General features: G+C 36.3%; 1 protein-coding gene across 3 annotated transcripts in view; it reads left to right on the top strand.

Annotated features, from left to right (window-relative positions):
• The window catches only part of CDH10 (cadherin 10), a 98,742-nt gene that overhangs the window by 54,719 nt on the left and 29,778 nt on the right, over positions 1 to 14,245 (top strand). For all 3 annotated transcript variants that reach the window (XM_069853520.1, XM_069853518.1, XM_069853519.1), the window contains exon 3: positions 4,594 to 4,888. In XM_069853520.1, the coding sequence (XP_069709621.1) occupies positions 4,594 to 4,888 (295 nt within the window). The remainder of the gene's footprint in view (positions 1 to 4,593; positions 4,889 to 14,245) is intronic.

Genomic DNA, 14,245 nt, shown 5'->3' with positions numbered 1-14,245 from the left:
TAGGTGTGTAAAATGCTAAAGCCTTTATCTGACATTGTCATAAAACATTTCAAATTCCAGGAGTACTTTGTATGATTAAGTGGGTGTGACTAACCTAATCTGCTCTCATTTTTTCAAAGTAGCATCTTCTGGGGTTTTTGGTCAAAAAAGGAGTAACACTTTGTCTGCCATTAGAAAAAAGTCCACAACCTTTATATTCAATTAAAGAGATTTCCGACATGAGTGGAATTCATGAGGACGGGGGGTGGAGAGGGAAGGGAAAACCCACTGCTGTAATTGGTGAGTTTGATTTGAATCGTTGGTGTATTATTATGTAGTTCATCTTAAGTCTTCTGAATGATGTTTTGCATAGATCTTTTATTGATCTTAAAAGATATTGAGCTGAATTTGATTGTGGCATCTTTTCATTAACATTTATCTTGCGTTTATCTTGAAAAACAAGGCAATATATATTAATTAATTCTATCTTTATTGTACTTGTAGAAAAAAAAATTCATCTTTTAAAACCTGTTTTTCTTTCTGTCTTGGATTGATAACTCAGTTTCTTTTTTAAGTACTGACATAACACTATTTTGTTACCCACTCTAAATATTCATTATCTTCTGTTTATCATTACCTTTCTTTTTCATTTATATGAAATCTTTCTCGGTTTAAGAGTTTGTGTAACTAGTTTGGATAGATGATCAAATGTGCAAAATTGTCTTTCACAGTAATTGCAATTATTGTATGATGAAATGCGGCTATTTAAAATAAAACCAACAGACATTCTGATTTTCTCTGCAGTGAGGAAAATTTATATATAAGGCACGTATAACACTGATGGCTGAAAAGGGAAGTATTTCTGTGGAAGAACAGCAAGAAATTCACTGAAACAAGAGTTTGCAAAATATCAGTGACAGATATAAAAACAAAACCACTTCTTCACAGCTGATCATTTTGTGTAATAAAATTGCTAAATGAAACAGATGTCCTCCATTTCTTAGCTTGGCTGACGTGAATCACAGATGCCCATTAGCCAAAATAACTATAGGAAACACTTGATACTAAAAATAGCAGAGAATTATTTCACAGAATCTTTTTTAATAGTGGAGTAAAATGACAAAACTTTGCAGTGCTGAGTGACACACAGTTTGTGTATTTCAGAGCTGGGTAAAGATTCCGTGTTAAAGGCTGTCAGGCACACAGGGTAGCCTTTAGCCATCTTGATTCTTCTGATAATATCTGGATTGAATTAAGAGGTGTTCTCTTTCTTTACTTGTATATAATACACATTTTCACTCCTTGCATTATGTCCAGAAGCCTCATCCATTGTATCTATAGCTTTGTGTTTCCTGATCACCCAAGAAAACCTTCTGAAATGTCATTCTGAATTTGAAGTTTTCTACGGTAACTGTGGACTGTTATGTGTGTATATATAAAATTCATATTGGATTACCAATCTGAAAGGAAATCATGGACATTTCTTTGAAAATGTGAAGTGTTATAGCTTAAAGTGTTCTTCTAAACTATGGAGATTGTTGGTCCTTAGAAATACATTACCCTGAAGTGCAACTATCAGCTCTCCAAAAGCCTTTATGTAGACATTTCAAAATGTTATATGCAGTTTCCTTGCCAGTCTTTTGGCTAATATAGGTAGAAACCTATAAAATTTGAATTTGGTGGAGGTCAGAGGATAATGATTTTGTGAGTTTTGTAAAAAGAGTATTTTTCACTTCCATCTAAGATTAGTAGAAATTTTTGACATACATAGCTACAGATAGAACCTTACATGCTAAACAAATAAGTATGTAAAAAGAGCTCTACAATCTGAATTGATCTAAATATAGTGGTTCAAAAGCTTAATGTTTTGTATTGTAGGGTTTTTCTTGTTTTTATGATTTAGTTCTATTCACTACACTGTCTTTATGCTTATAGTGACAGGTAACATCCTGAGGCACCAGAAAGTATTGTTAGGATTACTAAATTATTTTACAGTTCCCTGTGTCCTTTTGCTAAATGTGACTCTTCAAAACAAATTCTGAACATGATTTGTGAATTAAATTTGGCCAGATACTTTTTCTGGGAATAGTTTGCATGGTGTTAAACTATTCTGGAGATAGGTAATTTATTAGAATGGATTTTGCCAGACTCTGCTAACTGTTTTCTGAGTTAAAGAACAGGCACTTCAACCTCAGTGTACTATCATCAACTTTTACAAGAATTCATAATACCAGATCTACCTTTGGAAAGCATATGGGAAAAATTTAATATGCCCATTTAAAGATTTCCCCCTATCCCACTCTTTCTTGCTCAAACTGACCTTTATTTTGTATTTCCAGTACAGATCTCTAAGGAAGAGCAGCCTCCTATAACTAAACGCTCTTCATCATTCTGCTGTGAAAATACTGTACCTAGTGGTCATGACCACCAGTGAGCTCTTAGGACCAAAACAATTTTGAAGATGAGGTGGTATCCACCATTCTTTAATAAATATTTACAATGTTTCTCAAAGTTTATTTCTGAACTGAAGGAAAACAGAGAAACCTTTATATACAAAATCAAAGTACAGAACAATAATAGTTTTCTAAATTTCTACCATAAAGGCTTTAATCTAAGATTCTGCATGAGATTCTTCTGTTCTACTTCTTGCAAGTGTGTGGGAAACATTCAGTGTTTGAAAATGTTTCACAGCAGAGAAGTTTACTTTCTGACTTCAGCTTATTCCACCAGTCTTAGAATCATAGGGTGATAGAATTGGGACCCTAAAGATCATCCAGTCCTAACCCCCCCCACCATGGGCAGGAACACCTCCCACTAGGTCAGGTTGCTCAAAGCCTCATTCAGTGTAGCCTTGAACACCTCCAGGGATTGGGCATCCGTAACATCCCTGGGCAAGCTGTTCCAGTGTCTCACCACCCTCACAGTAAAAATTTTTTTCCTAATATCTAACTAATTTAAATTGACTGTCTTTCAGCTTAAAACCATCACCACTCATACTTTCACTGCACTCGCTGATTAAAATCCTTTCTCCCTCTTTCCTTCAGGCTCCCTTTAAGTACTGTAAGGCTGCTATAAACGTCTTTACAGAGCCTTCTCTTCTTTAGGCTAAACAAGCCCAACTCTCAGCCTGTCCTCATACGGGAGGTGCTCTGCCTTCTGAACATTTATGTAGCCCTCCTCTGGACTCACTCTAATAGAACCATGTCTTTACTATGCTGAGGACCCCAAAACTAAATGCAATACTCCAGGTGAGGTCTCACAAGAGCAAAGTAGAGTGGGAGTATCACCTCCCTCAAACTGCTGGTCACAATTCGTGTGATGCAGTTCAGGATACAGTTGGCAGTCCAATGTGTATATTTGGGTTTAGCCCAAAAGGCAAGGAAATCTACATAGAAGTTGAATATTCTACCTCTGCTACTGACTTAAAATGGGTGTTATGAAAGACAATACAAAGGCCCCATAGATAAAAAAAGAGGAACATTTATCTGACTGCATACCAAGGGGGATATTTATACTAAGCTACTTATATAATGTTATGATCTGAAACATGATCTTAAATTAACAAAAAACTACACATGATCATATGGTAATTTTAAATTATGTTGTTAATTTGTGCTCAAATAACTATATTTAGAGAGGAAAAAAATGTACTAGTTCAGTCTTAATCTGTTTGGAACATTCTGATATTTTTAATATGCTTTTAAAAAAGTCTTTATATATGCACTTAATATTTTAATGAGAGCTTCTACTTGATTTGATCCTTCTGCTGAACCCAAAATTAACGCAAAATACATTTCTGAAAATAAATCTGAATGCCTGATTCTTTCAGTTAATTATGAAATCAATGAAATTAGAAAGAACTTTCCAAGAAACTGATGAGACAAATTATGGTAAATGTATCCAAACGATCGAATGAGCCTATTACATTACTGTAGTGAACAAAGCAACATAATTAAATAATTTTTCTTCTTATGGATGTGCTAAAGTCATGCAGTACTACAGGACATTAATAGATAAAGTTAAGCTTTCTATTACTTACATAATGGGTATCAAATCAATACTGAATGCTTAATACATTTGTTTCTTTCCTTTAGGCTATTTACTTAGCTGATGGAGTGAAAATGATAATGACTAAAAATGAAATGTTCTCCATTTTAGCAGAACTATAAATGAAACAAAGTTCAAAAAAAATTAGTATGACATGGAACCAGTTGTTCTATTTTCCTTAATTGTCGTGTATTCTGCCATGTTCTTTATCTGCTTAGTGAATTTACAACTAGCACAGCAGGCTGTGAATTTTTAATAGGATCTCTTCAAGGAAGGAAAAGGTCAATATTAACATAAAAATATTCTTTAAGAATTGTAGTGCAAAGGTTTCTTAGCAGATAACAGGTGTTGCTGCAAAACTAAAACCTGCCACCACAGACAAGTGAAAAGATTCTCGGAGCTAAGTTAGGAAACAAATGCCTCAGTATGACACCATGACTGTCAATCAATGGTGTCTGAAAATTACTTTGTTTTGTTGGTATTAAATATGTTTACTGCACACAGAACAATTTAACAACTTTTCATTTTTTTCCTAAATAAAATGCTCTTATTTTTCTTTCTTTTCAGCTTCATTCTGACCAGGACAAGGGAGATGGATCCCTCAAATACATTTTGTCAGGAGATGGGGCTGGTACTCTTTTTATAATTGATGAAAAAACAGGTGATATTCATGCTACTCGGAGAATTGATAGGGAAGAGAAAGCCTTTTACACCCTGCGTGCCCAAGCTATTAATAGAAGAACTCTGAGACCAGTGGAACCCGAATCTGAATTTGTCATCAAAATCCATGACATCAATGACAATGAACCGACATTTCCAGAAGAAATTTACACCGCTAGTGTTCCCGAAATGTCAGTAGTGGGTGAGTGCTTTATACTGAGGCACAAATGCATGCTCTGTGTTACTTGTTGAATAATTTCCCCATCCTCTAAGAAGTCAGTCATTTTCCAATTCTACCTCATAGGTTAAGTAGTTTTCATTTTGGCTTGCTTAAGTATTGGAACTTCATCCAGAAGCAGATTTTGTTGATTTGAGATCCATTTCTACTTAGAATATTCACTTAGAATATGCTTAGACTATTAAAGCTATTAATTTACAGTGATTTGGAAAATAAATCTAAAGTAGTGAATGGTGAATCACTGTCCTCCTTGAGAACTGTTAGAACAAGATCACTAAGTAAGCCTGTTGGAAGCACAATGATTTTTTTCATTTCCACTGGAGGTCCCCAGTAATGATGAGCACTGAATGGAGAGCTCTTTCACTCTTTCTGTGGCTGAAGGCTGTTCTATATTTACTTATACTTTGATGATGCAACTGCCTGAAGGTAGACACTATATTCATTTTGCTTTCAGTTTTTAGTGTATGGACAAATCATCTTATTCTTTCAGTTCCTCCTTTAACTACCTCATGAATGGAAGCTTCAAGAATCTTAAAGAACTGTTCAAGTTAATCTTCCCTCTGTTTCCAATGTATTTTCAGTTCCTGTCTTATCTACAAAGTTGTGGCCTGGGTCACGCCAACTGATCAGATATATGAGCTATTATTATAATATATTTACTACCACTGCCTGAACTAGGTCTGACAGTGGTCTGAGATGTTTTATAAGTTTTACTTTCCTGGGTTTTGGGAAATGTTAGAAGAGCAAAAAAATATGTAATTATTGAAAGAGAATGACCTCAGCAATGCTGTGCAGCGTTGTGTGGAAGCATATTACTGATAATTTTCCATTCTTAGTAAGATATTTTAATCAGCTTTTTGTCTGATTGAATAATTTTTAAAACATCCAGCACTGAAGAAGCAGTTTTTAGTATAAAGGAAAATAAAAAGGAAAGAGGAAGAAATCTTTCAGAGGATTGCACAGAGCTTTACTGGAATCCAATCAAACTAGTGCAATAAAGAGGAAAACTGAGGGCCTTCTTTCTTTACTGCTTCAAAATAGAACAAAATGTAATACTTACTTATTAATTTACTGATCAGTTCACTAGAATCATGCATTTCAGTAAATGTATATAGATTTATGTAGGGCATCTTGAAGGTGCATTGCTGCATTTTCTAGAGAGGCATACAGCAAGATGACAGTAGGGTTGAAAAAATACATTTTAGACCTTCCACTTTATTTCTCATGTTCTTTCTAGAAATACCAGAAGGTATTGCTTAAAATATTCTTGGAAAGATTTTATGAAAACAATTCAGTGTTTTCATCAAATATTATGCTATAATGTAACATGTAGTTAAAATCTGTTGATTCCTAATGTTGTCAGTCTCAGTGATGTAAAGGTCATATTTTTTCTGAAGTGTTCTCAAACATCCAAGACATTATTTCAATCATTTTAAAATACTCAGGATGTGAGGTTCCAGTATATCTGTATGTCAACATAGATCATACAAATTTTGAAACCTCAAATTTTGCTGCACAGCAATAAAATAAAAACATTATGAGAAAAAGACATAAGCTATTAAGAAAAATATCAAAAAAACCCCATACACTGAGGGACAAAAAACCAAACTCTGAACATTGGATGGCTTTAGAACATTAACTCTGTATCTTGCACAAATAGTTGTGTTAAAACAAAGAGACTTTATTCTGTCCATAAAATGAGCATAATTTAGAGAACTGTAACTAGGATTTTATAAATGTGGTCATTCAAGTGCCAAGCTACTGTCTACCTTATAGGTGAATCCACTTTCAGCTTCATGGATTTTTGCTTTATGACTGATCCCTAGAGGCATCTGTTATCCATAAGTGGATGATGTGATTTTATAAGGAATTCCTCAGTTTATTAATTTCTTCTTTACATCAATTTAATTTTCCAACTTAAACAAATCTACATGCAGAGCTAAAGGCTGAATAAAGAAGGGGAGAAATGTTCTAAATGCACAAGCTACATAAAACTTTCGAGGTAAACAGAATTTATTAGAATTATTAAAGTCACAATGTTCAAATGTATTTATTTATTAATAATAAAAATATCACATAATAAATTACAAACCATTTTTAAATCAGTACATTTTTTTTCAGACATTATAGTATTCGAGGAAAACAGAGAGAAATTGCAGTCCTGGACATAATTGTACCATTGCATTGAATCTGTCTCTTGTGGTACTCACCTCTGTGAGCATATAGAAACATATACCCTATCTATCAGTGTCGGAAAACATTAAGCAGAGTATATATATGATTATTCCCTCAGGTGTAGGTACTAGAAAGAGAAATTACAAAGCTAAATTATCGTGGCATTTACCTGGGCAAGTAGATAGAAGTTATATTGTTCTGTAAAAAGTACTGCCCTACTGGGACTGTAATATTTTCACTATCTAGTCCAGCATAGTCAATTTAGCACACCATTGCACTATGTTGTGAGACAGAGAGAAAGATAGTTTACTGGAACTGCACCCTATTTTCCCTAGAATAGGCTATCAGGCAGACAGGAGACGTGATACAGAGAATTCGTATCCGCTCTCCAGCTGTCTGGATGTGATGACTCAAAAGACGGGACAACAGTTACAAGTTCCTGCCCAGCACCGCGGATGTGTCTACTCCATGACTACTCCACCTTCCCAGGTCCCTTTGCAGAACAGGTACAAGGCTCTGCAAGTGGAAGTGAGAAATGACAACGACGATTGTTCATCTAGGTTGGAGATGTCACCAAGGATAAGTTAGCCCATGCCCTGTGCCAAAACCACTTCCATAAAGAAAAAAAGATGGGAGACTCACCTGAGGGGAACAGAAGACCCAATATCCTGACCTAACCCACTTCTTAAGGAAGTATGCTGCCTCCCTGGGGCCCAGGTGAAAGATGTGGAGAGAAAACTTCCCACCCTAATATAGCCCCTGGTTTATTATCTTTTTATTGCTTTTTCAGGCAGGCAGCAATTAAGTTGTAGTAAGAACTCCAAGGGCATTTAAGAGAGGCTTCAGGGCATTGGGACAACTGGTTAAAGGATCAGAAGCACAGGCGGTGTTACACTCTATCCTTCTAGCTGCAGGGAATCATGAGTGAAGAAACAGGAAGTGTCAGCAGATCAGTACTCGGCTCTGAGACTGGTGTCACCATCAGAATTTGGGGGGGTTGACCAAAAGTTGGTCTATATGACACCAGGCCTGCTGGCGACAGAGTGGGTACACTATTGCTTTTGTTCATTCATTCCAATTCTTGCAGAGGCTTTCATCATCTTTTATATCCTCTAGTTGTCTTCTGTTCCTTGTCTTTATTTTCACTATACAAGTGATCTTGTACAGATGTTAGATACTTCTTTTTTTTCCCTTTGTTATAGGATAATCCAAGTCAGATTGTAATATGACAAGGAATTTGCAACTTGTATTTAAGCCTTTGGGGCCTCTGATATGTTATTCTGGTACTGGATTCTCAGGAATTCTGCTGTCTCTGCCTGCACTTTCAATCTCATTACTGTATATCATTGTTTCAAATGGACAAGCTTAATCGTTATCTCTTTTTCAAGAAGTATCACAAAAATTGTCAACTACTCTGCATTTTTGCAACTATGTTGTCTATTTGTACATATCTGTACTGCAAACACAGTGATGAGATGTTCATATTAACTCCAAATGCACTCATCTGAATACCAGACAGAAGATAGACATGGTAGCATATCATACTATGCATGTTTACTCGTATGCCTCATTACTTTCAGAGCTATGCTGTAAAATGTAGACAGCAGCTAGAGTTCAGAGCAATTGGTTTTCTCTTCATACATTTTAACTGTTCTGCAAGATTTCATATATCATTCATTTAATCCGTATGCAACCATATCTTTATTACTTAATAACTGAGTAAATTGTTACTTAATAACCGAGTAAATAGGTAAACACTTAATCACTAGTATTTCTTTACTAATTCATAATTGAAGACTGTTATTTCCTAATATCCTCCTTTCTTCACCAAAAGAACTGCACAAGTAGCAAACCCAAGCAAAAAGCATCAGCTTGAAATAATTGAAATCTGTGCATCCCTAGGAGCACAAGATTTGCTCCATCCTAAAATTCCCTGTTCCTCCTATAAAGGGGACCAAGAGGTAAGAAAAGGACTATTAATTATGTATCTAGTCCTTCTGCCCCCATCATAAGGTATCAAATCACGATGTAGCCATTGTTTAATCTCTTTCAGACCAGAAACAGAAATTTCAATTTCTTCCTTGAGCTGTGGTATTAGCCAGATTGATAGCTAAGAATGTGGCTATTTCTGTTATCAAATACAGTGACTTGACAAAGGCCCATAAGTTCTTTGTTGTCTTTTTCATCTTTGTTCTGATGCTTAATAATCATAGTGAAGGCAGAGATAAATGGGCCAACTTCAGGATCTTGCAGTTGGATCAATATCCTATAGGAAATCTTGTTCTCCTGAAGTCTTTGTACTGATTACTGGATATTTTCTCTTCTTTCACTTTTTTCCCTTTCGTTACTTTCAAATTTTATGACAAATTTTATTCTTACCATTTTCACTACAATCTTCTGTGGCCATCGTATTCTTGTGGCCATCATATTCTTCACCTCTCTAACTCTTTCTGCTCATTCAAAGGTTTCTTTTCAGAACAGCAGATGAGTCTGCTTTCCTCTATACAGCTTTTCCTGATTTTTTTTTTGCCTATTGGTATATTTTAGACAAGTTTTCAGAACTTTCTTCTGTTTAGACCTTTTTTTTATATGATCACTTTTTTTTTATTTTTTTATGTTTCTCTGTTCACCTATCCTAGCCTCCATATTCCTGTGTTCCTGTATCTTCAGCACTATTTCTGCTGTTTGCCATGCTCCCTAGCTGGTCTTTTCTGCTTCTGAATTAGGGATATCAATGCTCCATAATCTCCCTCTATATTAGCTACAGGTAGGGTATCCCACAGTTAGCCTGTCATCAATACTTGTGGTAATCTTTTTGTTTTTCTCTTAAGACAGCATTTAGAGCTACTATTGTTTGGCTTTCTCCCTAGGTTTTTTATACACACCCTTATTAGTGCTGTTCAACTGATTCCCAGTGCTTAATCCTCTCTGTCACAGCCTTTATCTTGTAACACTTCCTTCTTGTTCCCGATTAACAATGTTATTTTAATCCCTTTTTTTTACAGTTTTCACACCAAACCCTTTTGCATCTTCTGATTTATAATATAATATCAATAATGACAGATTTTGAAAAATCAGATTTTTTAGATTTTTTACGCCTTCCAATTTCACTTTGCACACAAATCCTACTATAAAGAGAAGGGACAAAACAGAGAGAAAAAAACCCAAAACAAAACAAAAAGCTCCCAAGTTTATTCTTTTTTCTTGAAAAGGGGCATTTTAAAAGAAATGGAAATATCCACTGATGTGCTGTTTCCGGGTTATTATTTAACAAGTTATGGGAGAACTATGTAGCCAAAGATCTTTCTGACATCAATTTTTCTGAATATGCAGCCCTTTCTACTTCTTGTCTGTTTTCTGCTGCATTAAACAGTTTACTTCAGGGAAGAATGTGTCATTATTTCGTCTTTTCTGCTAGAAAGAATAGAAAATTTCTATTAATTTGACTTGTTATTTATATGGATAATTTACTATGGAGGGCACTTGCTATAGTTAAATATCACATAACTCAGTTGAGACTAAGAAAAAGAAAATCTGAGTTTCAAATTCACCTCTGTAATGGCTGTTCTGTGGATTCTTTTTCCTAGTTAATTATCTTCAGTGATTCTTATCTAATACATCTACATTATAAATGCATTATAAGGTCAAAGTCATTAATACTTGTATGGTGTTTTAGGATGCTTACAAGGAACACATTAAAAATGGACAAATATATTAATTACAATTATAATACCAGACCCTAAGGAGATTCAAACATTATAATTAAAATTATGTTGAATTATAATCTGACAAATTAATGTTTCTTTCTGGGCCTAGCTCATCATCATAGAAGTCTAGTTTGATGTATGATAAAATTGCCAAGTATACAAGGAGAAAATTACAGAATTTATAGGTTTTATAACACAGCTAGTGCCACATTCTCTGGTATATTATTGCTGTCTCCTTCCTGCACTCTATAAGAGTTCAGATTAGGCTTTAGATCCTGAAGGCCGAAGACTCTCAGCAACCAAATCAGAAGCAATCTGTGACTACATTAAAGACAGAACAAGGTTCAAACCAAGTAGTGTTACTGCTGACTAAGTTACATCCACAATGTAGTTTTGAAACCCCAGCACAACTGGCTTCCTATGATGGTGTTAGTGGCTTTCTATGATGGGGTAACCACAGTAGTGGACATAGGAAAACCAATAGATGTGGTCTATCTGTACTTCTGTAAAGTCCTTGATACGGTCTCCCACAACATCCTTCTCTCTAAATTGGAGAGATAAGGATTTGATGGGTGAACTATTCGGTGGATAAGATATTGGTTGAATGGTCGTACTCAGAGAGTAGTGGTCAATGGCTCAAAGTCCAGATAAAGATCTGTGAGAAGCGGTGTCCCTCAGGGGTCTGTACTGGGACCAGTGTTGTTTAATACCTTCATCAGTGATACAAAGAGCGAGACTGAGTGCACCCTCAGCAGATTTGCAGATGACACCAAGCTGAGTGGTGTAGTTGCCACACCAGAAAGACTGGATGTCATCCAAAGGGACCTGGACAAGCTGGAGAAGTGGGCCTCTGTGAACCACATGAGGTTCAGTAAAGCCAAGTGCAACGTCCTACTCCTGGGTCAGGCCAATCTCCGGTTTCAGTACATGATGGGGGTTGATGTGATTGAGAGCTGCCCTGCAGAGAAGGACTTGGGGGTGCTGATTGAGGAGAAGCTCAACATGAGCTAGTAATGTGTGCTTGCAGTGCACAATGCCAACTATATCCTGGGCTGCATCAAAAGAATCATGGCCAGCAGGTCAAGGGAGGTGATCCTGCCCCTCAATTCCTCTCTTTTGAGACTTCATCTGGAGTACTGCATCCAGTTCTGGAATCCTCAACATAAGAAGGATATGGAGCTGTTGGAATGGATCCAGAGAAGGGCTACAAAGATGATCAGAGGGCTGGGGCACCTCCTATTCGAGGACAGGCTGAGAGAGTTGTGATTGTTCAGCCTGGAGAAGAGAAGGCTCCGAGGGGACCTTATAGCGACCTTCTAGTTCCTGAAAGGGGATCTCCAAGAAAGCTGGGGAGGGACTATTCACAAAGGCTTATAGTGATAGGACTGGGGGCAATGGGTATAAACTGGAGAGGGCAGATTTAGGCTAGACATAAGGAAAAAATTCTTCACTATGAGGGTGGTGAGGCACTGGAACAGGTTGCCAAGGGAAGTTGTGAATGCCTCATCCCTGGAGGTGTTCAAGGCCAGGTTGGATGGTGTCTTGGACAGCCTGATCTGGTAGGATGTGTCCCTGCCCATGGCAGGAGGATTGGAAATGGATGACCTTTAAGGTCCCTTCTAACCTAAACTAAACAGTGCGGCTAGCAGGACCAGAGAAGTGTACTCTGCACCAGCGAGGCTGCACCTCAAATTCTTGTTCAGTTTTGGGCCTCTTACTGTAAGAAAGACATTAAGGTCCTGGAGTATGTCCAGAGAAGAGCAATGAAGCTGGTGAAGGGGCTGGAGAACAAGTCTTACAAGGAGCGATTGAGGGAACTGGGGTTGTTTCACCTGGAGAAGAGGAGGCTAAGGGGAGACCTGGTTGATTTCTATAGCTACTTAAAAGGAGGTTGTAGAGAGGTAGGTGTTGGTCTCTTTTCCCAAGTGATACGTGATAGGACAAGAGGGAATGGCCTCAAGCTGTATCAGGGGAAGTTTAGATTGGACATTAGGAAAAATTTCTTCACATAAGAAGTTATCAAGCCCTACTGGAACAGGCTGCCCAGGAAGGTAGTTTAGTCATCATCCCTGAAGGTGTTTAAAAGGTGGGTAGATGAGGTGCTTGGGGACATGATTTAGTAGTGGACAGGTATGATTAGAGTTGATGATCTCAAAGGTCTTTTCTAGCCTAATGATTCTATGATTCATTCTACGATTCTATGATTGATGTGCACAATGTAATTGATATACTGATATATCACCTATTCACTTCTTTGCATGGTTTCTTGAGGTTTTTCATAGGAATCACTGATTTGTTGGTGGAAGATTAGAGAGTGTGTCTTTCTTCCTTTTGTGAATAAGGGCCACAATCAATGTGGTGACTTCTGTATCATAAATATCAGGCAGAAGTGTAGTGGTGCCTTTGCATTTTTCCTGCCAGGTTCCTGACCAGTGGCTGACCAGCAAAAACCAAAGAGGTGATGCAACATTAAAAAGTATAGTTCGTTCTTACTGATTTTGGGTAATGGTGTGTATGTTAACCTAAGTATAGTCCACTGAGTGAATTGCACTGTTTGATGGTGATGAAATTAAAGAGCCCAAATGCATGAAAAGGTACATTTTTCAGAAGTGTCTGATAGATTTTATTGGGTTCATATGCAGCCATGATCATTACAGACAGAGAGAAGGAAAACTGATATTTGTTCCACTTCATGTATATGTGTATTAAAATAGCATTAATTAATATATGTGCATTATGACACTCAAAACTGAGGCAGCACTATTAGACACATTATTAAATTGCAAATGGAACATCTTATAATTTGTTTTAAAGCTATCGAACCTGTTCTTGAGTTTTCTCCCAAATTATCCTTCAAAGATGATTCTGTGTGGGTTTTTTTTTAATTAAAATCATATAAAAATCTCATACAATTTACCTGTTAATAAATACTGGTAGTCTGAACATATGAAGGATGTATGAAAATTAGAAAGAAGAAATAATTCAGTTACATGTAATAGAGACATAATATCACCTTTCATGTGTTTGCAACATAAGATTTTTCCGATTAATATTTTTTAGATGCAAGTATACATTCTAACACTGCAATTTGCCACATAATTGGATGGTCAAAAAAAGGTCATTTCATAATCAAGTTAATACTCCTCAGAACTCAAACATATTCAACAAAAAGTCCCCTGTATCTTCAAAGAATGATTTCCTACACATATATCTACGAATGGAGTTCAACATGGATGGAGATATGAGACATCTGTGAAATAGAAACAGATGAAGGTTTTTTAGGATAGCCCATAACCTCTACATTCTCATACCTTAAAGACATTCAGATATTCAGTTTTGGCTGTAGTCTAGATGATCACTAAAGCACTCATTTTTACAGTAGGAAGTATTCATAATTTTTATCTTATTTTTTCATTATACTTATGTAGGAGATTTTTAT

The sequence above is a fragment of the Phaenicophaeus curvirostris genome, chromosome 3 (assembly GCF_032191515.1).
Source record: "Phaenicophaeus curvirostris isolate KB17595 chromosome 3, BPBGC_Pcur_1.0, whole genome shotgun sequence".
Classification (NCBI taxonomy): domain Eukaryota; kingdom Metazoa; phylum Chordata; class Aves; order Cuculiformes; family Cuculidae; genus Phaenicophaeus; species Phaenicophaeus curvirostris.
This window is presented reverse-complemented; position numbering and strand designations above follow the sequence as displayed.